This window comes from Lepisosteus platostomus, chromosome 11 (genome assembly GCF_059453375.1).
Source record: "Lepisosteus platostomus isolate fLepPlt1 chromosome 11, fLepPlt1.hap1, whole genome shotgun sequence".
Lineage (NCBI taxonomy): Eukaryota > Metazoa > Chordata > Actinopteri > Semionotiformes > Lepisosteidae > Lepisosteus > Lepisosteus platostomus.
Window position 1 is genome coordinate 40,694,875 of NC_142621.1, and position 27,395 is coordinate 40,722,269.

The following is a 27,395-nucleotide window of genomic DNA, read 5'->3' on the forward strand; positions in this document are numbered from 1 at the left end:
CTCCATCATCCCCTCACAGTCCAAAAACATACTGGGAGCTTAATTGGCTTCAGAGAAAATTGGCTCTAGGTGTGAGTGTATTTGTGTCTATGTGCCTGCCCTGTGATGGACTGGCATCCTGTCCAGAGTGTACCCTAACGTGCATCTGTTGCTTGCTGGGATAGGCCCCAGCTCCTCAACTGGAAGAAACTGTTAGAAATTGGATGGATGGATTTGAACATTTGATAAGACTACCATTAAATTACTGTTTTCTAGCTTTTGAACCATAAATCTTTGTTTATATTTTTTCATCTTCTGGAGTTGTTAAAATAAATCAAAAGGAAGAGAAGAGGGAAGATGGTTGTGAATACATGTCCTGATAGGATTCTTTGCGCTTTGCTATGTTTTGATTTGTCAAAATTTGATTTGTACTAGTGGGCCTCTGTGGTCTCTCATAATGTTTAATTCTTAACAACTAGAACAAGGAACCCAACTGCAAGGCTACATAACGCAGTATCTCAGAGACGTGACATACTAAGCAGATTTTTATAATAGTTCATTTTTTCCATCAGCGGACTTCAGTTTGATCTTAGTTCACATTTGACCCTATCACATCCCAGTTTCTTCTCATATTGTGCAAAGTGACTTGACCCAGTCTGAGGTTGTGGATGGACATAGCTCCAGCTCTGCCTCAGAGGCTCCAATGATGATAGGCAAAACATCAGTAAAATGCATTATAAGCACTGGTCTAATCCCCAAGGGAATGGGAAGAGAAGAAAGCTTCAGTCGAGAGGCTTTCTCACAGGCAGCCATTCAGCTGCTCTGGTTTAATGACAGCCCTCTCCTGTTTGCTTTGGTGTCAGACGGTGAGAGTCGGCTTTGATTACAAAACCCAATGGGAAAATCGCTTGTGACCAGCTCAGCACTTACTGCTTTTATTATTTATAACTTAAAGGGCTAAGATCGCAAAAATAATGAAACAGAGTGTTTCCCTTAAAGTAATGAGAGTGCAGCTCACCCTTTCTTCGGTAAAAACGAATGCTGCGTTTCCTCACGGAGCATCGTCTGACTGGATCGTTCCTTTGTGCCCTTGTTGTGTTTAGATTTTAGATTTGTTATTCTGCATGTATTCTTTACGGTTTATTAAACCCATAAAAAAGGCTTGTGCCGAGTCTGAGTCCTAAGTTATCCTCGTGGACATCTCGCAGGGTTGTCCACACAGTGCTCTTAAGCCTTTCTCGAAACGCCAGTTCAGACAACTTCACATGAAAGTAGTAAGCAGATCTTTTTAAAACCCAATGGACAGAAGCCCTCCAGATATTCTTTGGTTGAAAAAAAACTATCTGGTTTGGATTTTACCAAATACGTGAAGAATGTAGATTTTCTATCATTTACGTCTACTTTTTCATTTACAAACTGAAGAAAGCTTTGTATCTCAACTTATAACTCAAGTGAATATTTGAAGTTTAATGGGAGTAACCCAAAATGTGAAGAGAAATGTCGTATTTTTTTGCATTATCACAGTAATTCATATGGTTAAATGAAGGGACTTATATCAATTTTAGGATATAACACAGCCTACCTTATTCAGTGCAGATCATTCTCTTTTCAGTTTCCCTTTTCTGATGTTGTTAATATTATTATTCATGGTGACAGTGGCAGTAGTTTTGATGAATTTTTAAATTATCATTGGAATCTCCTAAAACCCCTTCTTTTATTTGATTCTTCTGTTAAATAATTTGATATTGAATTGCTATTGAAATGTAATCCTGAATTAATGTAAGGATGCATGTATTAACATTCTAGCGGCAAATCACAACTAACAATTTTGAGTAACAGAAAGTGTAATAACGTAATAATGCTGCTATCAATAATTGAACGAGACACATGAATAAGAATCGAATGTTATTTTAGAGCACTTTAAAATGGGCCATATAAATGCCATAAAAAATACATAAATACATTTCTGTGTGACGTATATAAGAAAATAGGAATATTTAAAAAGATGTTTAAAAAAATAACCGAGGACTCTGCCACTGGAATATTAAGCTATCTGTGACAACAGTTCAGCAAGCAGCCTTTCTCTCCCAAAGTGCTGGCAAGTGACAAAAAGCATTGTCTGTAACTCCTTCTGAAAAAAAAAAGGAACAAAAAAAATAAATAAAGTGGCTCAGTCTAATCCCTTTAAGTGAAGCGCCGGTATCACCCTAATCGGATGTAATCTACCTGCTTGGCAGCTTTCCAATCAGATAGTTTCAATTATGTGGTTGTACTGCCATTCCAAGGGGAAAAGTGCTGAGGAGAGCACTTCGGAAGTGATTTGCAGATAACACTGAATGAGTATGTTAGAGAAATGACTGAACAAGAAGCTGTGTTACTTCACCGAGCTAACAGCCTGCGTAGCGGGAGTCTCTCACACCACCTCCGGAGTGACAGGACTCATGGGAGAGAGGAGGGAGGGCCACAGAGGGGTGCAGAAGGTGGTCTTGTATAATAATGTTCTGGCAATTATTTTCCTCAGCAGCCTCACCACTCTGATGCTCTTCCAGGCTTGCTTGGCAGGGACGCAACGCAGTGCCATGAAGCGAGAAGGAACCTTCTATAGTGACAATCAGGGCAAAAGTTTGAGTATCAGCACAGAATGAAATGATTTCAAATGCATAGAAAAGATCCTTGTTGTCAATACTGTTGCCAGTGTAGAACAGCATAATTCCTCACTAGAAAGAGTACAGATTGTCTTCTAAGGGGTCTGCAAATCATAGATGTGCAACGCTAGAGATTACTAACAAGCATATTGAGGGTCACTAACACTTAAGTATGGACAAAACGAACAGGACCAGTCAGATTCAAGCAGGAGGACTCTCTTTTTCCTGTTTGTACGGGTTCATAGAAAATTGTACACATCTACATTCCTCCATCCATTTTCAGAAAGCCACTTATCCCAGTGAGGGCCACAGGAAGCTGGGGTCTTCTCCAGATGTCTGTTCCAGGGTCTTTTCACACTAACATTTTATTGTGCCTTGCCTCTTAGCGTCATGAGGAAAATATAATCTTAAATCAGATTTTTTTTAAAACTTCTTTTAATGTTTCCTTTTCTATGTTAAGGGAGTCATTCGCCAAACGTCAAGAGTTTCAAAGAGAGAAACCTCCTTAGAAGGATCACTGAGGAACCGTCTAGTAGTACTGTATAGTACTCTCAATGGGAAACATGAAGAATTAGATACCAGAGATACTCATCTGTGTTATATTGTCATAGCTTCAAAATAAGTGATAAAACTACACCCACTCAACGGTGAAATGTATAACATTTATATCTTTTCAATTTGTTGTCAAACCTCAAAACTGATGGTTCTCCAGTTTTGCATTCTTATCATCTTGTGAATGGGTGATTTCGATATGTGCTTTCTTTTAAATAATAATAAGCACTAGATCACAAAAAAAGAACTGGGAAGAGACTGAAGCAGCCTGCAGGTTCTCTGTGACACACCTGATCTCAAGTCTCCCAGTTTTCAGGACTGCAGGAGCATGGTATCTCCAAAGAAGGAGGCTTTTAATTATTTTCCTACTAGATGAGGAAAAAGAAAAACCCTTTGCAACCTCATCTCCTGAAAGACAGATGCCGCACATGCAAGCTGCAATATAATTAACATGCAATTAACACAAATTAAAAGACAAATTGCTAAACTAAAACCCCTGTAGAAGGCTCCTTAGCGGTGTGAAAAAGGGAGGCTGGGGGATGAGTTGGTACTGGGGTAATTAGATTAAACCCACCAGACACATCCTTGAGTGAAGTGCTGCTACTCTGTTCCTCTTTATGTGCTTCAGTATAACACTGCACTCTCCTCCTTGGAGACTTCAGGACTGTTCCAGAGGGGTGGACAAGAATTTCAAGAGGTGGTAAAAGAGATTGTTAAGGAATGGGCTTTTCTTTATCCCCTGATGGCATACAACTGAGCAAAGCACAGACTGGCTGAAGCTCTCAGTCTCGTCTCCCAGTCCTGGTCCTCCTGCCGACTAGATCGGTTATCTTAGAGCCCTGGGAATGGGTGAATGGGTGAGTGAGTAGTGTGTGTGGGGGTATATTTTTGTATCTTGTGCGCATCTGTCTGTATTCTCACTCTCTGCTTCCGAAGCCACTTTTTACCACACAGGAGAGCTCTTTTCCTTCACAGCGATTTCCCGATAAGTGGGCTGTGAGCTGGCAGGGAGACGGAGAGTGAGAATAAGCCCTGGAATGCAGAGTAAGCATGAGAGCAGAGGGAGTGTACCGTGAAGAGATAGAAACGCAATCTCCAAGCCAACAGCAGATGACAGCCTAGTTTACACTTTAATACTCCAAAAGGGTTCTGAAACATTTGTTGCTCTATAGAGGCCGTTTTTATCTCCTATTTATTTTAAAAGAAAAACTTATATAGCTCCCCAAACATGCACATAAATAAGAAAAACAGGAAGTATCCCCGAAGAAACTCCTATGGAGTACAGATAGAATGGCAGTGTATAGTTGTGTTATTTATTGCTTTTCACACTCATCTCCAGCTTTTGTATTGTGGGATAAGTGAATAGATAGGCACCTTCCTTTTCGAAAGACAAGAAAATATATATATGCAAAATATTTAATGAAAAACTAATTTCCCAAGTACACAGGTGCCCCTACAGTATGTATCTTTTAGTCATTGTTTATTTTTTAGGCAGGCAGTACAACTGGGAGAGGGGGTACGTGTTACCTGTTAAACTTGCTATTATACTTTCCCTTCCTTTCCTGATGGGAACTGCTGTGAGCCCAGACTCTTAACCACAAATGACACGTTTATGATAAATGATATAGAACATGTGCTCCGCTCAGCCCTGGAGGCAGAGAGATTTCATACACGGCACTCCAGGGGAAGCAGTAACGCCGAGTTGTAATTACGCAGCCATTTAACCCATCTATCTGCCGAGACTTCAGCGACCCGCACTCAGGCACCGAACAGCACAGCCGGGAGACAGCCAAGCTACAATAGGCCAATTAGTTTGGGAGGGCTGAGGAGCTGGGGACAGAAGTTGGAATCCAACACTGTTGCTAGTACTTCATCTTCAAAGAGGCTGACTGTCTGCCACTGTTGCTTTTCGTTGGCAATCAATAACGCCATGCGCCGATAAATAATCACCAAACACATTTTCAGAGTGGTTTTTAATTATTTAAGTCTTTATCACTGTGTATTTGGAGTGCTGAGAACCACCGTAATTAGCATAAACAGGCCTGCTCCTGTGTTTGCCAGACTGGCTGGGCTAGATGGTTGCTGGTCTGTGGGAGCAGTTTGATTCACAGTGACAGTTGAAAAGGGTCCAGCAATCACTCATCTCACACCAAAACCCACCACATTTATGTTAACACAAGGGTTAAAAAAAAGACATCACTATTGTGCAGCTTTCCTTACAGACCACCAAGGATGTTGTGTTTCTTCAAGTTTACTTAGAATTGCTGTGTGACATCTATCCCTTACCACTGAACAGGGAACACTGTTTATTACAGTAACTCAGCACACTACCAAAGGCTAAAGCAAGGAGGTTCTCGTGATATCCATGGGTGCTTTGAGCTTGTGGTGCAAGCTGTAATGTAAGTCTTCTAGCCGCAATGCAAACAGTATTCAGAGCTGTGGAGTTGAAGTCAGGACAACTCCAGCACTCCAATGCAGAGAAAGAGCACCTCAGGAGTCACAGTAGCACTGCCCTGTCTGGGTCTATTTAGTTCCAAGTGGCTGCAGACACAAGGCCGAATAGATGCGCGTGCACTGTTGCTACAGTATGCAGGGACTGGTGGGTCTGGTTTTACAAAACTGGCAACATTTTCTGTGATAGATGAGAGTCAGCGATACACTGCCTGAAGCTTCCTGATCACCCCTCTCCGCCCACCCCCGCCCATGTTTCGGTCATGAGTTGTCAGTGTAATGCATCTCCCCCCGAACACACCCCCCCCCCCGCCTCTTTCCTCCAGCCCCCCCTCAGCTTGGCTCAACCACTTAACCCCTCTCACACTAACACATGTCGCACTCAAGAGGCCCTTTCCCTCATCCTTTCATTACAGCAACTAATCTCCCAGCTGCCAGGAGCTACTTGATATTAGCAACCTGAAATGGGAAGACTGATATGCAGTTCACAAATGCATCCATTTTTTCAGGAGCCTAGGAGTATTGGGCTTTGGCACTTAACCAAAGGTTTTGCTGGGTGTTGGGAAAATTAGCTGGATTTGTGAGTGTCCGGTGCAAGTGTGCCAAGAATCTAACCTGTATTTACAATGTAAGACAATTCAGACCCAAGTATTTTTTTCACAGTTCAGACATAAGTTCAAATGTCTTGACAGTTATTCAAAATGCATCTTTGCATATGGAGAACTACTCAGCACGGGCGATATTTGGAGGACTGGAGGTGCATGGGTCTTCCCAAACAAAAAAGCCGCTCCGCAGTGTATTTGTTGTGCTGTGTATATGAGCCAGACACTTTATGCTGTGGAAGTGTTTGTGCTAGCAGCTCTTCAATGTCGTGCGGAAGGAGGAATGCCTTGGGGACCTTTTGATTTACACATCTTATTCAAACAGCCTCTTGTGTACTTAGCTGAGGAGCCTAGTGCAGCTCAGAATCCGTCTCTGCGAGGAGTCCGTTCTCAACAGAGACAGACTGCTGGCTGTTGGAATGTGGCTTTTTTGAGTCCTTGTCTTCGCCCTACTATTTCTCCTGTTATTTTAATTTACTAACTAAGGATCTGCACCTGTGGCTGGAAGGTTGCTGGTTCAAATCCTGCAGCCTGCAGAGGAATTCTACTCCATTGGGCCCCTGAGCAAGGCCCTTAACCCCAACTGCTCCAGGGGTGCCGTATAAATGGCTTACCCTGCACTCTGACCCCACGCTTCTCACCCTGTCTGTGTGTGTCTCAGGGAGAGCAAGCTGGGGTATGTGAAAAAACAAATTCCTAATACAAGATATTGGATAGAGCCAATAAAGTGATCTTATTGTGATTTGTGAATTCTTTCTGGTTCACTGCTGGTGCTTGTGGTAGGCACTGGGTGACCTGGCTATTCTGGAATTAACATATTTCTTCTTAGTCTGTTAGACAGATGTGATGAAACAGTTTGGGGACACCTGGTTGCACTTCATTGCCACAGGAATCTATGACACTGAGCTCTAATACATCAATTCCATACCACACACTTTAAATTAATCTATCACAAATTATTTTAATGTAGTACTAGTTATTATAATTTGCAGAGTAACAGTCTTCACAACATTGTATGTATTGGAATAAAGCATAGAGGACATGAATATAAAGGCTGATGAAAAAATTAGAAAGGAAATAGGGGTTTGCATTTGCATTCAACATTTGTGGTGCCCCTAAAAGATGCATGCAACAATAATGGGAAATAATTGGAAGTAAACGATACAGGAACAAAAGCTGTGTTTTAACTAACCATTAAAAAACAAAACCAAGTGCTTTAGGCCCAATGTGCATGGTTGTGGCTATAGACCAGACAAAAGATATATCCATTCATCATTATAAGCTTATTTAAGGCCCTTACAAAGAAAACATTCTCATTCTTTGTATATCGTTGTATGGGGCTATTTTAAATATTTGCGCAAAGACCAATACTTTCTCAGCATATTCTCATTAGACCAGACTCTGTCCCTGATTTCTATACACTTTTTAAATTGAAAAGCCTTCCATCTTTATTTCTAATTCTCCACATTTTCTGTATTTTCTGTTCTTCCAAAACATACAAGTTTTTTTGTATTTTGAAATTTCGCCAGCTGTTCATCACAAGCATTCCATTCTTTACTTCGTAGTTAAATATTTTTGGATTTGTCTGGGCACTCTGTCAAAGACAGACTGTGTTTGTGCATCCCCAGATAGATCAGACAATACTTTGTTTTTATTGGTAATATGAAGACTCTTCTGTGTCTGAAATAAATCTTCGTTGTCACAGACAAGAGCTCAAAGGCACACCATTCATCCTGTAAAGTGCCACAGTCACAGCCACTCTGTGAACATGATAGACAGATCTGTGCTCAGGCTTTGAATAGAAGGAGTATTTCAGATATCCTTCCTAAGGTTTTTACACCTGGCATGAGCAGCCATTAGCAATCTTCATCTGGATGGGTAAAAGGTTTTTACATCTACATTTTCAAGTTTTTTACCATTATCTATAATCCTCCATGTTGAACATATTTATTGTATAATACTTACAATATTTATTATGTAATATTTTAATTGTTTCAGCTTGTACAAAAATATAACTTTAAGCAGCATGACTGAAAGCTCAACTAAAAACATGTGGTTGTTTTTGTCAGGATCAGTGTTCAATAGCCTTAGAGACAGAAAAGGAGGACCCATTTTTCTGCAATGTAATGTGGTGGATGCCAAAACACAAACACAATGTAGGAACCCATTAACAGCCTGTGCTTTGTTTCTCTCCAGCAGACAGATGAGGTGGCACAGACAGAGGGCTCACAGCAGCTACAGCTACAGCCTGCAGACACTTCAGAGAAGCAGCAGCCCAAACGGTTACATGTCTCTAACATCCCCTTCCGCTTCCGTGACCCTGATTTACGGCAAATGTTTGGGGTGAGTTCCTGGACAATTGGCTAGTTCACACAAATGTTTTGCCGATTGTTCACAATGGTGTGGACAGACGACAGTGAAAAAAACAAGCATTTACAGTACACTGCGCAGGGTAAATCCCTTGCCTGTGTCCATTTTGCAAAGATAGTACAGGCTGCCAAGCACATTGTTGATGTTTTTTTTAAACTTAGGTCAGATTTCTAACAGCCTCTAAAAGCCTTGTTTTTTCACCAAAAATGAAATACTGTAGGTTGATACATAATTAGTACTTAGTTAAAATGTTATTGCAAACATTGTGGCCCTCAACCTTTGGTATTGCTAAAGATACACTTTTCAAAATGTCACTTTCAATTAAAGTCTTTTATAACACTTCATGCACTGCAGTTACTCATTATATGATCCTTCCACACATACAATACATAAAAAATGTATTGTAACAAAAAACCGAATGATCTCTCTCTTAATTGTAACTCTTGTGGGTTTGCACATTATAGGTACATTTAAATTTAACCTATGAATCATAAGTGCAGGAGTTCATTTTAGTACATTCTAAATTAAACAATGAATATTTAATACAAGATGATGAATGTTTTATGATGACACATTTGGGATTTGGAGTGTCACACATCCTTTCAGTAGTACAGTATGTTACTGTTGGAGAATCACTCTAAATAGTAGACAATTTACAATAGGAAAAATAGTGTCTGTCAAATTACATTAAAAAAGTTTAGATTTAAGGTTTCTATGGGAGGAGTATGTCTTTTGAATACTGGATGATCTTACATTTTTTTGTTTGTTTTGCATTGGAATGGATGGAGATGTCTTAAACAGTAATATATCTCTGTTTATATCCAACATTCACGCTTCACAAATCTATTCAATATTTTAACTACATCATAACTTATCTGTAAATGGGATTACTCAAGTGGTCACGTACAATTGGTTGGACTCGCTTACATCAGCCATGATATCCTCGGCTTCTAGTCTAAGAACAAGCCATTGTTTGTCAATGCCCTTGCCAGGTATCCGTGAATTTGTGCTATTGTTAACAAGACTCATTACTCCTCCCATGAATGCTAAATCTGCTGTAAGATGCTATGGAGCTCAAAGAAAGTTACAGCGAGTGGCTCCAGAATGAATGTTCTGGAGGAGAGAGTATATAGTCCTCATACCCAAGAGCTTGTGCAGGGGACCTAGTGAGGAACAAAGTTGGATTAAAAGGCAGGGTGGCTGGCTGGATCCACACCTTTCCCAAAATAGAAAGGAGTGTTAAAATACTCTGTTTGAAAATTTTAATTTAAAAAAATTCAAATTATCAAACAAGGGCTTTCTGTTTGGATGTCCCTTGAATGTTAAAGAGAATTTACTGAATGTTTTCCATGTCTTCAAGCAGTAAGAATATTCCAAGAAACTTTCCAATGTTTGAGTTTCTGCTTGTGAGAGGCATCTGGTTACAGGGGTCTCTTCCCGTCTTTATTGGAACTGTGCTGTCTTGTGTGTGAACGTCTTTGCTACAAACCCAGAAAGCGAAACAGGAAGTGTACCAGTGTCTAACAGTCTCTGTCAAAGATAAGATAAGCAAATGGTCCACACAAACTCCACTGCTGGAGGAGTGTACTGCTAAACCTGAGTCTCCTGTAAATAGAGATTGTAGCATGGTACAATCGATTGTAGCATGGTCGACTGCGGCGTTGCCTTGCTCGAATGTGATAAAACTGATGCTCTGTTGGCGTGGCTTGTTAAGACTTCGAGCCGACATTTACTGGGAGTGCAGCGGACAATAACGTTTAATCTTATAAAGAGTCATAAATTATTTTTTAACTTAAAACGTGAAAACAGTTTTTGTTCACAGTCCTTTATTTCACACTCCAAAGGTACCTTATCCTTCATTTTCTAAAGGACTTTCCCATCCTTGTTTTCTAGAGCGCTATAAGATAGAATGTCCCAGGCATGGAAGCATAATTAATAGTATTTTTCACAGCAATTAAAAGGGAGTTTATCCTAATTAGGTGCTCATGGACTCCTGTGGAAAGATCTTAGGAAGCCAGTAGGGTGGCTGGAATTCTATTGCTTTAAGTCTCCAAGGATTCATTAAGACTCAAGTGCTGAAGAGCAATTAGCCACTGAGATACTGGCTGGAAAGAGAAGAGACACAAGAAATAGAGCTGGCCTGAGATAAAGAAAGTGCACTCTACAGATGTCTGAGGTAACCAAGGATAGATAAGAGGAAGTATGTCAGATCTGAATGTCAGTTTTCACTATGACTTTTTTTCTGGTATGTTGTTGTTTGACTGTTTGAATTATATTCTTTCCCATGGTTTTGTTGAAATCTTCCAAAATGCTAATGAAAAAAAAACAATCTCAGCACAGAGACAAAGAAAATTCTTAAACAGTGAACCCAGTCTTACCAAGTCTAGCGTCTTGACATAGTACAAGAACTGAATGTACTTGATTTGTAAATGTGACTTTTAAACTGAGTGTGCTCAAGTACTGTGTGGTTGTGGATAATATATCTCTCTGAAAAACAGGATTTGTTGAAAACTTACATAAAAGAGTTCATTGTGAATTAAGGATAAAAAAAACCTATTTCTGTGAAAACTGACAGTGCATTCTATATAATTGTGGAAACCTGGAGCCAAAATTAACTAATGACATTGAAAAAGGACTGACAAAACCAGGATGTAAGTTACTCTTTTTAATTTCAGCCACCATAAACTTGTTTATGTTTTTCGTATGGAGTTTTTTTGTTCGATTGATTTTTTTCAGCATTAGTCCTTTGGAATTGGAATTAAAATTGGTTTCTAATTAGCCCTGAGACTTTGACTGTCTCATTTAAGCACACAACTTTTTAGAAATATCATGCAAATCTAGAAGCTCAGCAAATTTTTCCCTTTCTTGTCAATGAAATAAGGCTTGAATTAATCGGAGTATACAGAGCTAGCACTTCGCAACAAAGATCCCGTCAGTTTCCTGGTGCCTTACAATGGGCTTGAATTGGATCACTTTTGTGCAGCTTGTGCTTGCTGGAGGTAATTGCCATAATGTGCCACTGACTCAATGTGCTGTTACATCTCTGCATGAACAGCAGAACAATGCAAACAAAAGCAATATTGGAATATTATGGCATTCAGCAAAACAATGGACTCAAGGTTGGGAGCACCCAAGCTATCATATATGAAATATGACCTCACAGGGATTTGTTTTTGCACAGAAACTTTGGTTTTCTAATTGAAATCAGAGGTCTATGTGAAACACTGGGTGAATTTGTGAGGGAAAAAAACTTTGATTTTACTGTAATGCAAGAGGAATTTATCCGGCCCTCTCAATTCACAGTTTGGATTTCTATACTTTTAAATGGAAAATTAAATCAAAAGGAAAGACACCGGCTGCATAAACACTCATTCAAAGTTACTTCTCTGTTCTTTATATACACATCTGTCAAATGAAATTAGTGTTTTTAAAACAATAGTCTAACAGGTAGGTCGAAAATAGTTGAACAGGCTGATTAAAATTCTGTGCAACACATCATTCCTCACTTGTGGGAATTAAGCAGAGTCGCCTGGTCTTTTTTCAAAAGATTAGGAAGACCCATATTGTCTCAAAACAACACTGCTACAAAGCATTCACCGTTAAACCTCACATTAGCTTGTTTAGAAATTAGAAAAGAAAAAAGAGAAAAATATATCTCAGGGATTTAGAACTATAAGTGTGAAGTTGTAATGCAAGGTAATAAAATAGTTCTTAAAGTATTAGAGTGAGCTCCTGTGAGTACACTCGGCTGCTTTAAGAAGTTATTTTAGTAGAACCGGTTCTTAAGACAATATTCAAATGTCTGTTAAGTGTGTCTTTAAATTCTAAGTGCACCTCAAGAACACCAAGCAGCTGCCTCCTTCCTCTGTGATCATCTTTTGTACAGCACTGACATTAATTTACCACTGCATAAAGAGGTCTTTAGAGATGGCAGCTCTCAAGACTTTATTGTATTGCAGTAATTAAAGGACACCCCTTTGATGTATATTTAGATATAAACTAGACAAGCGTAGGCATCTATGATGAGTACCGTTTCCATGCCTTCTGCTTTTATTTAATGACACTGCACCTCAAAGCCCAGCTGTTTGTGAAGAATGACGTCTTCATAGTGTAAATGAGACACTTCATCACCCCTTGCCCCTCTAATAAAAGAACAGTCCGTCATTACTAACGGACTCACCTTAACAACATCAGATTAAAACAGTGCAGGGAGCTGGTATAAAATCTTTTTGTTTTTATAGCAGGCTTGCAGCAGCAGAAGGCTTGAGCAGGTTAACTAGAAAGTGGCCGTGCCCCTAACATCTGTTTATTTCTGATATTTACAAATTATATTATTCATTTAAAATTAGGCCATGGACACAGCCCCTAAGTCTCAGGATGCAATGATCTGTACAGCATGTACTTTCTTTAAGAGCATTTACTTAAGCAGCTACTGACTCAAATGTCCTTGTCAGCACTGGCCTAAAATCCACTGAACTAAATGTAATGCCTGGAAAACATACCTTTCCAAAATGAAGTATCTACAAGCTAGTAATTACGGTTGCTTAAAAAGCAGCACAGCACTCCACATGTAATGATAGTAACTTCCAATTGCACAGAACATTTTACACTTTTTATAAGAAAACCTCCCTTCTTTTCTACAGTGTAAAAAGTGTTTCTGTTGAGACTGTGAATTTGGGTCTTTATACGTTACAATCTAATATAACAATTCAATCTCATTTTTTCTAGACTAAATAGATTTATCTCCTTCACTCTGTGTGTATATGACAGTCCCTTGAGACCAGGAATCATTTTGTTGTTTGTCTTCTTGGAATTCTTGCTAAGACTGCAATATCCTTTTAGAGATATTTGACAACATCTGAACACAATGTTCAAAATGATTCCTTAATAGTGCATTTGGAAACCTTGAATTTAACTTCCACTGAACCTAATTCCATACTTTTTGCTGTACACTCGCACATTCCGGTTTATAGCTTCCCCACATTGTCTTGAAGAAGATGTGGAAAAAGTTACATATATATATATAACATGAATGTATTATATTTCTGAATATTATGTATTTCTGAATCTCAGAATCATCCATGCAATATGCACAGAATACATTTCTATTACCCATTATCACTGGAAAGTTTTATTTTGCCACTTGTCTTTGAATATTCCTTTCCCAGTATTTCTGTATTTGCCACATCATTTATTTTTGTATCGTCTGCAAGTTTAACTTTGCTAACTATACTAGGGTTTAAATCGTTCATATAGATGATGAAGAGCAACGAGCCAAATGAATCACTGCTTACATCGGCCCAATTAGAGGTTATACCCCTTAAGATGGCAAACTGCTTCCTGTTCATTAACCAGTTCACGATCCATGTGCATACATTGTATTGAATTCCTGTAACTTTTCATTTTAGTGCTATGCTTTTATGAGAGATCTTATCAAAACTTCTGGAAAAGTTTAATCTATCTTATTTTATGCTTTAGTGTTGTTAGCTCTCCTTGTTGCTTGTTTGGAACATTCTAAATCCATGCTTTATAACTTAAAATTATATTCTTCTCTTAGATACAGTATGTTTTTATTAACTTTTAATAATCTATTTTTTAAACAACAGAGATATGTTATATGAGAGAAAAACACTTACAGGCTGGTTTCGGGCAATGCGGTGCGGTGGCTCTGTGGCTAAGGATCTGTGCCTGTGGCTGGAAGATTGCTGGTTTGTATCCCATTGCCGGTAGAGGAATCCTAATCTGCTGGCCCCCTGAGCGAGGCCCTTAACCCCAACTGCTTCACGGCTGCTGTGTAAATGACTGACCCTGTGCTCTGACCTCAAGATTCTCTCCCTGTCTGTGTATCTCAGGAAAACAAGTTAGGGTATGCAAAAAGACAAATTCCTAATACAAGAAATTGTATTGGGCCAATAAAGTGATCTGATCTTCTAAGGAATTTGATCTTAGCAAGCTGCAGCCTGTTATCCTGTACTTGATGGCTTATTTTTTTCTTTTTTTTTACCATGTTTTGAGAAAAAGTACACAGGAAGTTGAAATAAAAACAATGTTTTCTGCAGGTTAGTAGCTTGTCAAACCTTCCTTGGACACAAGTTCTGTGCAATGGGCAATACATCTGTATCCTAGTAGTGGTTTTGAAATTATAGTAACTTTATTGTATGTCTTTAGTGGTTTTGGTTATGACATTGTAGACAGAAATTAAAATGTCTGTGAACAAAGTGGCCAATTTCACCAACTAATACCAGGTTAGTTGACACCTCAGGAGAGTCTCTCTGGGTATATCAAGACTCATATTAGTGTCTGGCTGAAGAATCCTGATGAAAAAATCAAATGACAGAAACAGGTAAGAAGCTAATTTTCCTTTGACAAAAAAAGAAGCTAAAATCAAGCAATAATTGAAGAGCTTCAGCTGCAAAAACTGTCTCTTGGAGACTTTGTATCTACTAGCCAATGCTCACAGTATACCAAGGATTTAATTAGCTTTGTGGATGCAAGCAAACATTTTGGGAAAATTTCAGTTTGTGTTTTGAATGGTGAAGGGCAGAACAGGATACAAATAATCAGAGCAGCGTATTTTCTTGAGGTTTATTGAAAGCTCTGTGCATTTCCCAGCTCATTTGGGCCCTAAATTAATACACTGCACATTTTCCTGCTTCAGTTTTTTTTAGTTTAGTTTTGCTCTTGGTGGGGATTTCATGCTCATATACTGGTCCATATTGTCCCCATTACATTGGTTTTGCTTTTAAGATTTTAAAATAAACCTTTTTGTTCATTTTCAAGCATTTCAAGCGGGATAATAAAACACATTTTTTATTAATTCTGAGAGCAGATGCCACCCTTATGATCCCAGACAGAAGCAGATCAGAACTTGTTTATTCATTTATTATTGATAAGCAGAGTGAGACAAGGATATGATAGTACAGAATCACAGTGAGAACCCTGCTCTAGTCTAGCTTCTCTAGTTTATGTTCACTTTTGTAGTTGTACAGGTCATTAAGGAATAGCCTTAGTGCTTTGTAATAAGTTAATAAAACATTGTCCTATCCATGCATAATGTAGGTTGTTTTTCTTTCGTCCAAAATGGTCAAAATGGTTTGAGATTTTAGGTCTGGCTTTTCAGACACAATGAACTGAGCATTTGTGGATTTAGTTAACGGTTTCGCAGTAGTAAAAGCTTGGGCATGTTAAATTTAGTCACATTGTTAAAATGGTTTCATCTGTACAAGGGCAGGGTGATGTGAAGAAACAGCTGTCTATTTCAGGCTTGAGAATTTCAATTTGGTGGGATCGCAGAAACATATAATAGAGCAGGACCTGCAACAGAAATGTCCAGTAGTTACTATTCTGGAGTTGTTTGGAAAAGACGTAACGTGCCTCTTTTGCATTGGTGACCCCTCAATTTGTGTACTGTGCTCCAAAGCCCTTCTCGGGCAGATAAAAGCAGTCTCTTCCTAACCTTATTAGTGGCCGAGCCGAACGATCAATCCCATTGAGCGCGGTGCGCCTTGAAGGCCCATTTCTTCCCTGTTGTGCTGAAATGAAGCCGACGCGGACTGCTTGACAGGGTAATTAGTTTTAATGAAATAATACGGCCATTGTAGACAGCAATTAAAACCCGCTTTCATTCCAGTCATTAGAGGAACTTAAGGTTTGCTTTCATTCCACTGTTTTCTAATGATCTGAAGGCAAACCCGTTAAATTGAATACTTAAGCTTGTTAACCCCTTGAGACCACCAGACTTGCTTTTGCAAAGAGGGAGAAAAGGCAGACAGACGCACTAATACACATTTGTTTATCAGTTTTGCTTATTCCTTTTTTTCTAAGCCAATAATCTATAAAGATAAACTTTATTTAATAAAATTACATCCATCTTGACTTTTCCGGAAAATGAGAGTCTAAAACAGTGCTCTCCTTGTTTTGGACTTTCTTCGTTTTCCTCCTTATGGATCCACCAGACAGACTTCTTCTCTGTATTGAAATTGCAAGGTTTGACTTTGCCGAGCTTTGGCTTGTTTATTTATTTATGGAAATAAACCACCTTATTCAAGGTCTTGTTTCTGTTCTATAAAGCGCTGAATTATTATAAGCCAAACAAGGCTGAAACAGGACAACCAAAGCTGGAATTCAGAACAGGTGCTTATCACTGTTAATCTGCCTCATGCAGAAGCTTGATGGTGTGATGTGAAGTTTAAATGCTTTCATTTTCATAGCTGTAGAGGTACATGAAGTCAAATATGAACAATATGATCTGTGTTACTTGGCAAAAAGAATTTCTTCCATTGATAAACTACACCTCAGCTTCAACAATCGCAGTGCAATTCTTATTTGCAGTCCAGCTGACAATCAAACCTGGGGTTTGAAACCTGGGACAGTTCCCAGCAGGAAGATGCTGAGTCAATAGTCTTCAATTCTAGGGAGCAATCAAAAGCTCCTGAATAAATCCTGTTTTTCAATGAATGACATAAAGCTGCAAAGCTAATTGGATAAAAAGAAAATACCATGTATGATATGGTATATCATAATGATGGTTTTTAACAATCCAGCGAATTTCACAGGAAAGTGGGAAGTGCTAATATGGCAAATAACAAGAGAGAGCAGTATGCTATTTTAGTAGTACTGGTGCCCATTGATCTCTCATTTTTACAGTAGACAGTGTTTTACTGTTCATCCATGCTGAAAACGTAAAACATTTTTTTCTTTAGACTTTCAATTGATTATGATCACTTAACCTAAAAAGATGTTGTCATTAAAATTTTGACATCTATCATTTAAAGCATTCGTAAATACACGTGCCACTAAACTGAAAAAAGATCTTATCTCCATCAATGTACAATCAGTGCTCCTATGTACAGTTTGATGAAGGTCTTTGTTTTGAAAGTGCATTTGCTTTTCAAGCTGGAGATGAAATGAAATTTCAGTGTGTAGTGGAATGTTATTGGAATACCTGCAAACAGAAAAGGACAACATGACCTGATATTGTTTAACCACGTTGTGGGAAAGTTGCATGAGGACTGACAAACATACGACTACAGACTAAGACACTTTAGAAATTCACCATAGTTTATCTCTTAACTATTCTAAGTTAACCAATTAACCTGTTTAAGTATGACATTATGAGAACATGTGGAAAATCAGCTCACATCCTTGTACTCCTAATTTCTTCCTGTGCTTGAAAATACCAAAAAGTGTGATGACAAACTTGTGGTGTGAATAGGGTGCTTGTGAGCTTGGACATGTAAAGGCGAGGTGTGCATGTGTATAAGTCTAATAAATTAGCTCAATTAGGCCGATTGCGGCTATGACCATCCCAGATCCAGTCAGTTACTGTATTGGTAATTACCCAGGTGGAATTAGCTGGGATCATTTGAGATCATTTCTTTATTGCAATAGCTGCTGGGTGTTGTGAAAGACCAGTCATCTGGTGACTGAGAGCCTTAGATAACTAATACAGACACCCAGCATTCCTCACAACGTGACTCCACATCAATGGTGAACACATCTGCAGTTTGGATGTATGTGTGCAGCATTGTAGAGGGGTAGATGGGAACCCCCTGGATATTGACAAAGGTTGGTGCTTTCTAATGAAGCCTGGTTTTCAGTCTCATTTGACATGATAGAGAAAGCAACAAAAAGGTGTACGGGGGTCTGTGTGAAGTAAAAATATCATCATCAGTGGTGACATTTGGGATGATCTTCTTGTAGCCGGTTATGTCAGTAGCATTTTTTCTAGACCTTGTTCCACCTTTTGTCACATAAACACCAGCGTGATCTTTCAACCAGACAAGGGCCACTCTATATATTTCACTTCATTCACTGCTCCGCTGTACTTCTGTCTTGACCCAATCAAGCAGTTGTTGGACATGTTTGACGGGGCAGTCTTGTCAACACCAACTTCTACCTGACAAAAGCTCTCAGGAACCTGCATATGGACAGTATGAAAAGAGTCTGCATAGGTTTTAATTTGTGTTTCACTATATATCTTTATACGGGAAAACTGTAACTTACATTACTTAATTCATTGGAATATCTTAAATATTACTAGTTTGGTTGTTGATTTAAAAAGTCATAAAAGAGACATCAATACAACAACTATATCATTACATAACAACAACTATATTTCAACAAACTTAATGAATGACCTTGAAGGTTACAGTTTTGTGTCTAGATCTATTTATATAGAATGCATGCCTGTGGTTATGTAAAAATTCTATTTCTGCCATTATTTATACATGCACAATGATTTTTTCATGCAGGGCTGTAATTATATTATACTTTCTTAATGCACTGCTCCTACCATTCCTCCCTCTGACTGTAAAAATTTGGGTCTATTAAATTAAGTTTTATAATTGAAAACTAAATTATACGTACGCCATAGGGATCTGCTGTAAAAAAGAAAACTGTCTGTTGAACAGGGGGAAGTGACTGCTAGACCTTTTTTTTAAAAAAAATGATTTGAACAGTCTGTAATGTAAAGCAAAGTGTAGCTTAGATTGGCACAAATAGAGCAGGGCGTTCTATTTCTGTAAGCATTATAATCAGGCATTTGAGACTCAAGACAAAGTGCAAAAGTAACGCGTTCTAATTATTTTCTTTTCTCTCTGTCTCCTTCTCTGTGCAGCAATTTGGGAAAATTTTAGACGTCGAAATTATTTTTAACGAGCGAGGCTCCAAGGTAAGTGAGCTGGAACAACAGCGGTTATCTGTCCATTATTCTCTTTCCTTTCATTTGTTTGATAATTACGCCTCACATTGTCTCCAGATGCCAGTGACACATTGATCACCTCCAACTCACCAGTCGCCTCAGCAGCCTGGAGTTCAACCCTCAGCACCTTCCTTTAAAAAGCAAATAAAAGCAATAAGCTACCATTGCCATATTACTGTATGCTGGACTCAGAACAGCATTTCCATCATGGCATCTTCTGATCACATGATCTTGGTTATATTGACTGGATAAAATGCTCTTCTACGTCAGTGGAATTACATATAAAATGTTCACTGCTGCTGCCCCTTTTTCTTTTTAAGAGATCCAAAGGACACAGAGTGAACTGTTAGAGCAGCTCCTTAGCAGGCACTCTTCTCTGCTAGCCACAAGGAAACAGGTGCACCTCTGGGTGTGCAGTGTGCTAGCTTACAGTAAGAGAGAACCTCACTGATTCCTCACACGTCTACTGAAGAGAGATAAACATCAACCAAAACTTCAAATAAATAATGCTATCCTGACTTCACAGAGGGAGGAAGTCCGGAGACAGTGTTACTCTAATCTTAAGGATAAAGGATAGGTTTTCTGTGGTCAGGTTATGGGAGCAAAGCTTCAGTGGTAAACAAACATTTGATTGCAGAGAATCTACAAACAGAGATTCCTCTTGATGAAAGTTTACCATGGTAGATGTATTGTAATTTTATTACTCTCCCCCTGTGATTTGTAACTTACATTTGCTTTGGTGACTGATTTTTACTTTTGCTTTGCATTCTTGTATTGAAGCAGAAGTCAAATATGGTGTAGTGAACAGCAAAGCATAATGAAAGCATTTTAGAACATAGAAAATCAAGGTAAAGTGGAAAAATAAAGGGATACATATCACTAGGGTAAGCTTTCATAAGCTTTCATAAGGTGCATATCCTTCAGTTGTCACCCCAGAATTCAATCTTAGTCAAAGGTCATTGTTTCTATAAACAGTCCAGCTCATCCACAAAAAGACACAGATCACTGTTCTCATGATCACAGCTCATAACAAAAAAGTTAACTATTCCTTGGGAGTCCTCAAAGCTCAAAGCTCAAAGCAGTATAAGCTATCCAGTGGTCTACCTGGGGAACAGATGAGCCTCAATGACTTTGTTGGCCTTGTATAGTTCACCTTTTTCCTAATGCAGACATAAGATGCTCTGTACACCTCTGCTCATCATAAATGGCTACCATCAGAAGACCCCACAGAAATCTCCAAGCGTAAACTCGCTCATAGATATTCGTCACAGAGACCCAGACCCATCCACTTTAACCTGAAGCCATCGCTTTTTGTTGTAGAAGAAGATGAAGTGCCAGCGAAACTGCTTTCTAGACAAGAACAAGCTTTTATTGTTTGTGCCCAACAAAGCCATTACCCATGATGCCTCTTCCGCACCCTGCTTGCTATATAATGAACCTACCAGACCATTAATAAACAATCTATTTTCTAAGAAGCTTTTGCAATTTGCATTCAATATGTTTGTCTCCTTTGAAAAATGGTGGCTCCTCTCTCCCTCTGTGTAAGCTAATTATTTGTGCATGATAAAAAAAATAAAGAGGGCGAACGCAGTAGCACAAAATGTCAAAAGGATTAATTTTGCCCTCAATTCAGTTTTAAATTTATTTTTTATCTTTTTCTCCCCAAGGACGGCTCCGGTGTTATTTATGCTAGACGTAGGGCTGAAGAACCTGTATATGCATACCAGATCACGCTGCTCTCCAGCGCTCACATGCATTATCTCCGAAAGCAATTATTGTCCCATACTTGCATAGTATATATAAACTAAAAGACTGGGACTTGTTGTACATACTTGTTCATGGAGTATATCTAATAGCTTGTGGTGGGGTATCAGGTTTAGGCTACCAGTCCTCATAACTCACCAGTGACAAATCCATGAGGAGAAATTAAATGGCCTTTTCTCTTGGACAGGAGTGATGTGAAACAACAGTTACTTGGATATAGTGTTTATAGAAAATGCACCAGGATGAATTTTACACTGTAAATATGCTTTTGCAGCCTGTATTAATTACTGCCATAACGAGTCTGGAATTCTACCGCTTTGCAAAATTGGTGGCTTAAGGAGATACACATTGCAAATGTGAATGTTTATCTAGGATTATGCTGACTGTGAGTGGCAAGACGTTTTCAGACGTTTGTTTTCACAACCCGTTAAATCCCCTAAAAATTAAAAATCTCAAGTTTTATTACAATTGTTTCTTGCGATTTTTAACTCACAAAGTTGTTCACCACAAAAAGGAGCCATCTCATTATTCAGTTATTACAATAAATGCTATTATCTGTAACTGTTCTCTTTCACTGTATGAGTATGATGTTCTGAAGGGATTTGTACTTAGAAGGATTTTTTTTCTTGGCTGTATTTGTGGACAAAACAATCACTTGCCTTGCATCTGGACTGGTCTAGAGGTCTAGACTGCTTATCGTCTCCTTTTATGTGTCAAACTTTTGCTTTTCTTTTACTTTTCTAAAATGAATAGAAACCTTTTCACAAATATTATTTTACTTCTGTACAATTACATTTCTGTTTTCCTTTTAAGCATAACAGACAATTTGTCTGTTCTTCTTTCATTTTGTATTTTTGTAAACTGATAGTAGCAAGGAAAAACTGGACTCTTTTTTTTTATAAAGTATCACGTTGAATCATTCAGGTGCTGCTTTTGTCTGTCTCCTGCTCTTCCAATGTAGCTGTTGTTTCTTCTTGATACTGTACTTTACTAACAAGCTCATGTTTGATGGCTGCTTAAAATTTTACCGTGTACCACTTATCTTGTATGTGTTCTTTTCTCTCTCTCCTTTCTTTTCTTCCCCCATCTCTCTCTCTGACCTTCTTCATCTTCTTCCTTGGCCTGGCCTGCCATTGCTCACAGGGATTTGGGTTTGTTACTTTCGAAACGAGTGCAGACGCAGACCGTGCGCGGGAGAAACTAAACGGTACAATCGTAGAGGGACGCAAAATAGAGGTGCCTTCCTTTTCCACTACTTTTCCTCACTCACCTCTCCCTGTGTCTCCCTATCCCTTGTACTGCCTGCCTGTGCCTGTCCTGTCCTCTGTTCACCTTCACTCCTCCCACCTCTCCCCTTATATATTTCCCAGACTGAGCCTGACATCTACGTATTTGACATAACAGCTTCTTCAGTTTTGTTTGAAAGACTGTATACAATTTACTTTTAGAACATGAAATACTGTATGTGCACAAACAGGATCAAATTTAAGAAATACACAATTTCCTGAGGGGAAATATACGTACAGTATAGCAAAGTTTCAGATTTGTTGTTGCTATTTGTAAATTATTTATTGTGAGTAAGTGCCTGCTTTATTAATACACATTTTTAAGAGCTAGAATCAAAGCACTGCCAGTGTTCCTTTAAAGCCTGCTTGTTATTTTTTTCTAGTTCCAGTTTGTTTTCTCTTTCATATAGTATACTCAGGAGTAAACACTTAGAAGTATTTTCCATCTTTCTTCTGCTGCTGTTTTTTAACTTGTCTTTTTTTTTCTACCCAAACCATTAAGATAATTCACATGATGTATAAACAATACATAGGCTTATTTATCAATTCACGATAAAACCCGTTGTTTCCTTAAGCTAAATGACCTGCTGTGGCCCTGTGGAAATTAAAGCCATTAGCGATAATTAACATGAGAATGAAATACTAACATGGCGTTAAAAAATGCACCACTTTGCCAGAGGCCATATTACACTCCCTCATCGCTGAAGGAAACACTGTATTTCTTTGGAGTAAGATGTCAGGCATTGTTTACAAGATTCCAGGATAATGACCACCTCTTTTAAGTTAACAGACTGAATCTTGTTGAGATATCCCAACCCCTAGCAATGGTGAACAACTGCTGAAAGCTTGGATATTGTCTGTCTTTTTAAAGATCTATGGCATGTTGCAGAAAACACCTTAACTTAAATTCCTCCTTTGTTTCTCCTTTATGTTTTCTTTAACTTTAAGAGCATAAAGGAAGTTACCAAAACCATAGAAAGACTTAATATTTGAGGCTTAAGATGTTGAGCATGTATGGTGTTTTATGCAAATGGCTGACTGGCTTCTGGTGTTATACATATACACCCTGCTACAAAACAGTGTAAGTCTGGTTTCCTGTCTGTACATGTGCTAAAGTAACAAAAAAGATATGTGGTGATTCTCCAAATCATTGACTCATTAACTGTTCTTATTATTTAATTGTTCTTTCATGTCTGACAAGACAAAATACTGAGGATAAATTCAAGTATTTAACGGTCAGAAACAAAATAATGTTACTTTTTTCATTTCTAAAGTTGAAAACCAAAAATAATGCTTAATCACCTTTTTAATTTTTTAAAGAAGTCACATCTTCTTTAATATATCCAAAAAGACTATTTAATTTGGTAGATCCTGCTTTAAAACATTTGATCTTTAAAGTGAAAGTGGTGCACTTGTTTTCTTTTACTATTGTTTATTAATTGAACAGATATTTGTCTTATATGTAGGGAAAAAAGTACTTTTTATGGATGGAATCAGTGATGAAACATTAAAGCTGCACTAGAAAGAATCTGAAAAGGCCAGCATGTAGTCTAGAGTACTGTCATGTGGGCTATTCACAGGACAGGTAGTATGTTGCTTTGGTACCCCGTCTCAAGGTTTGGTCAAACCATGTTTACATACAAGTCCAGCAGACATGGAGTTAAACAAGAGCACTCCCCACAGCCACTGAGGCCCTGCATTTCTGGAATCGAATAAACACTACAAATGTGTGGCTTTTTCAGGACTTTCACTTGTAGTTTTAAAACATTTTTTTGTGCAGCCTACAGGAAAGACAATCATCATAAAGTGTCTGTAAAGCATCTCAAGGAACATTGTGGCTGAATGTTGTGTAACTCGGGATGTTTTGTCTTTGGAAACAGGTAAACAATGCAACAGCAAGAGTAATGACAAACAAAAAAGTGGCAAACCCTTACACAAATGGTAAGAACTTAAGAACCTGTGTATAACCTGCTGCAGCGGGTTGAGTTGGTATCAAGTGCTGAGGCAAGCATTCTATGCATCTGTGTGCTTAGCAAAGATGTGAAAATGTTAACTAATAAAAAGTGTTGTTTCTCCTCATTAATTATGTTACAGAGTCTGCATTATTTTGTGCAGTGCACATTTCTCATAGTGGTTGTATCACTGGCACTTTAACAATATATCTCATTTGTATGATAACAAAAATGAATAACTGATCCTTTAACTGAGATTGGCTGTTGACCATTGACTTGGAGAAGGCTCTTTAGCTGGTATAATTAGCAGTGGCAAAATCAGCATGTGCAGAGAGAAAAAGTTAGCGAATACATATCATAGGCCATGCAAATGAGGCAGAACACATAATAGGATGTGCAATAAGTAGCACATTAAATTGGATTAAAATAATAATAAAATAATAATCACTTCAAGGCAAATTAGAACATTAAATTAAAAAAGCATTCAGCTGGCTTCCTAAACCCGTCATCGTGGTGTACACTGCTGCAGGGGAGTGAGAGAGACACTCCAAGGCTGGGCTTCTCCACACAGGAAGCCAGGTGTTTTTTGGGGGTAGGTAGCTAGATCTGTGGAACTACGATGGTGGGATTAAATGGAAAAGTCATAGCTCATTCTGTGCAAGGCCATCACAGGGCCAGCGCTTGGAGTGATTTTCATTTATTTTGATCGGTGCGCAGGAGGGAGAAACGAAGCAAGGAATTAAAGTAGTGGACATTTCACTCCCCCCCCCCCCCCACACTTGCCATCAGCGAACCACGCTTTTGGTTTAAAAGAAATGGGCGATTTGCAGCCTCCATCCGTCACTGTCATGCAGCTGGACAGCACTTACTGCTACCTTTCCTCCTTTCTCTAGTTTTCTAGTCTTTTTCTCTTTTTTTTCCAAGACAGCCACCATTTCCTCAGCCTCACCTCCACCCTCTTCAATTTTCCTCTTCTCTCTTATTTTAGTGCTTTCGTGGTTTTTCTTTTGACTCCATATCACGTTAAGATCTCTCTCTCTAAATACTTAGGTTAATGATTTCAATGTGTGTTATGATATATGAAGTTCTAATATTGTCTTCCACTGTGTCCCTGTAGGGTGGAAGCTGAATCCAGTGGTGGGAGCTGTCTATGGTCCTGAATTTTATGCAGGTAAACAACTGGAAGCTGTATGGCTCTAGTAGTTTTCATCTAACTGAAAATGTACCTGTTCACTATGAGTAATACACCAAATTAAGTATACTGACAGGATTATGAGGTGGTTCAGTCAAAAACTGGCTTAACCCACTTAGCTGAGGGCTAAACTCCTGGCCAGAGGACGAGGAGGTTGGGACCCCCATGCACAGTGAGGAGTGACCAAGGTGCAGCTGTAAAGGTGGAGATGAGGTGGAGATGGGATGTTAAAGATGTATTAGAAAGGGATTACATAGTATTTATAATACTCAGGACTGATTGAGAATTACTGACAGCTGAATCTGATTGAACTTGGCTGTTGTCATTCCTCCCGATCTTTCGTTATAAACTCCATGAAGTGTGTGACCCAGGTACTGCTTACCATACAGCTGAATCCTCCAATAAAACCAAACTAAAAGGAGATGGCTACACAGTCAGAAGCACATGCATCGTAAAAGATTGCAATAACGGTCCTCCATGAGGTTATGGAAAGTGGTCAGCTGCAGAGGGCTGCTTTAGCTTTTTTCTGGATTGGACAATACAGACATGAATAGAAAAATGAAGTCATTGGAAAGGTAGAAAAAAGACTGTATTAGAATTGAGTGTGAATATGGCAAAGCCAACTGTAGAAAGCCAGCCTTAGAGAGCTATTTTCTTCAAACAATATCCTTTTTTCCAAAACTGTGTTTTTAACATACAGTACCAATTTGCCCTTTTCTGGTGTTTTGAAGTACTGGTATCCGAGTGATTTCAATGAGCATGTCAATGCTTACTGGGGATCCCATGTAGATTTTCAACATGTGTTGTTTTGACCCTGTTAGTCATAGGCTACTGACAGACCGCAAAGCTTAAGATACAATACGAGACAGTGTCACAGGGAAAAGTACACCAAGCACCGAGTGGAGCTTGTGATGTCATTGATCATTCCCAGACTAGTCTTGAGTGAAAGGTGCTTTCACCTTTGACTTTAGCCTTTGCCCTGCCACCCTGACCTCTCGATTCAAATTATCTCTGCTTTCAGTGCCCTGTCATTGCCCTACACCAGTATTAATAAACTAGTGCCCTGCAAAACTGAATCTGGAGACTTAATTAATAGACCCTTCAGACTGTTGACCTCAATCAGATCACAGTCTTTTCTGCATTATGTGAAGAAACGGTGACATCAAAATAGCTTCCTGAGCCATGATTGGAACTAATATTGGCCTGTCCAATTTAAAGGAAAAATTATCCATGACTAGCACTAATCATCGGCAGGAAAATGTCATTGATTGACTGCAGTTAGTACTATACATTTTGCAGTGGCTTAAGTGGTGTTTTCAGTGATAGGGTTTTAGTTGATATGCAGACGTTGTTGCAGCTCTTTTCAGAATCAGATCACATTCCTAATTACACCACTCAGAATTTACAGCAGTATAGATGAAACAAAAGGAAACCAAAATATGACAGTAATTCAGAATAAATCAGATGTCAAAGTGCAGAAAAAAAAGTATTATATACAAATGATACAAATACAAATGATAGAAAGGAAAGATAAAATAAACTGATAGAAAAGAAGGATCACAGAATCCCCCGATACTTTTTTTTCTTCCGTGTGCAAAACTGGAAAACAAGCAGTGACTTAGAGTCAAGGCATTTCACCCTGGGCCATCTTATTGTGATCTACAATCTATAGTGGAGTCTGCAGATACAAACAGATGGGTTATCAAAGCATGCTGGATTGACTTTTGCTTTGCAGAGTTAACTTGCAGGGAAGATGAAGAGAAGGCACTTGCTTGGCAGGGGGCCTGTTTTAGTTTGGTATTCTTCATGGATTGTTTCATGAAGTAATGTTGACTTTTTCCAGGTTTTTTTCTGGGTCCACGTGCAATTTTATTGCCATGCTTTATCCAAACCCTTTGCA

At 38.7% G+C, this 27,395-nt stretch overlaps 1 protein-coding gene across 14 annotated transcripts in view; it reads left to right on the forward strand.

The window, feature by feature from the left end:
- Window positions 1–27,395, forward strand: part of LOC148652662 (RNA binding protein fox-1 homolog 3) — a 514,276-nt gene that overhangs the window by 454,245 nt on the left and 32,636 nt on the right. For 12 of the 14 annotated variants that reach the window (XM_088599667.1, XM_088599670.1, XM_088599671.1 and 9 more), the window contains 5 exons: window positions 8,426–8,572; window positions 19,218–19,271; window positions 22,209–22,301; window positions 24,232–24,292; window positions 25,421–25,474. In XM_088599667.1, the coding sequence (XP_088455793.1) occupies window positions 8,426–8,572; window positions 19,218–19,271; window positions 22,209–22,301; window positions 24,232–24,292; window positions 25,421–25,474 (409 nt within the window). The remainder of the gene's footprint in view (window positions 1–8,425; window positions 8,573–19,217; window positions 19,272–22,208; window positions 22,302–24,231; window positions 24,293–25,420; window positions 25,475–27,395) is intronic. The other 2 variants (XM_088599663.1, XM_088599666.1) reach the window with 2 other exon arrangements.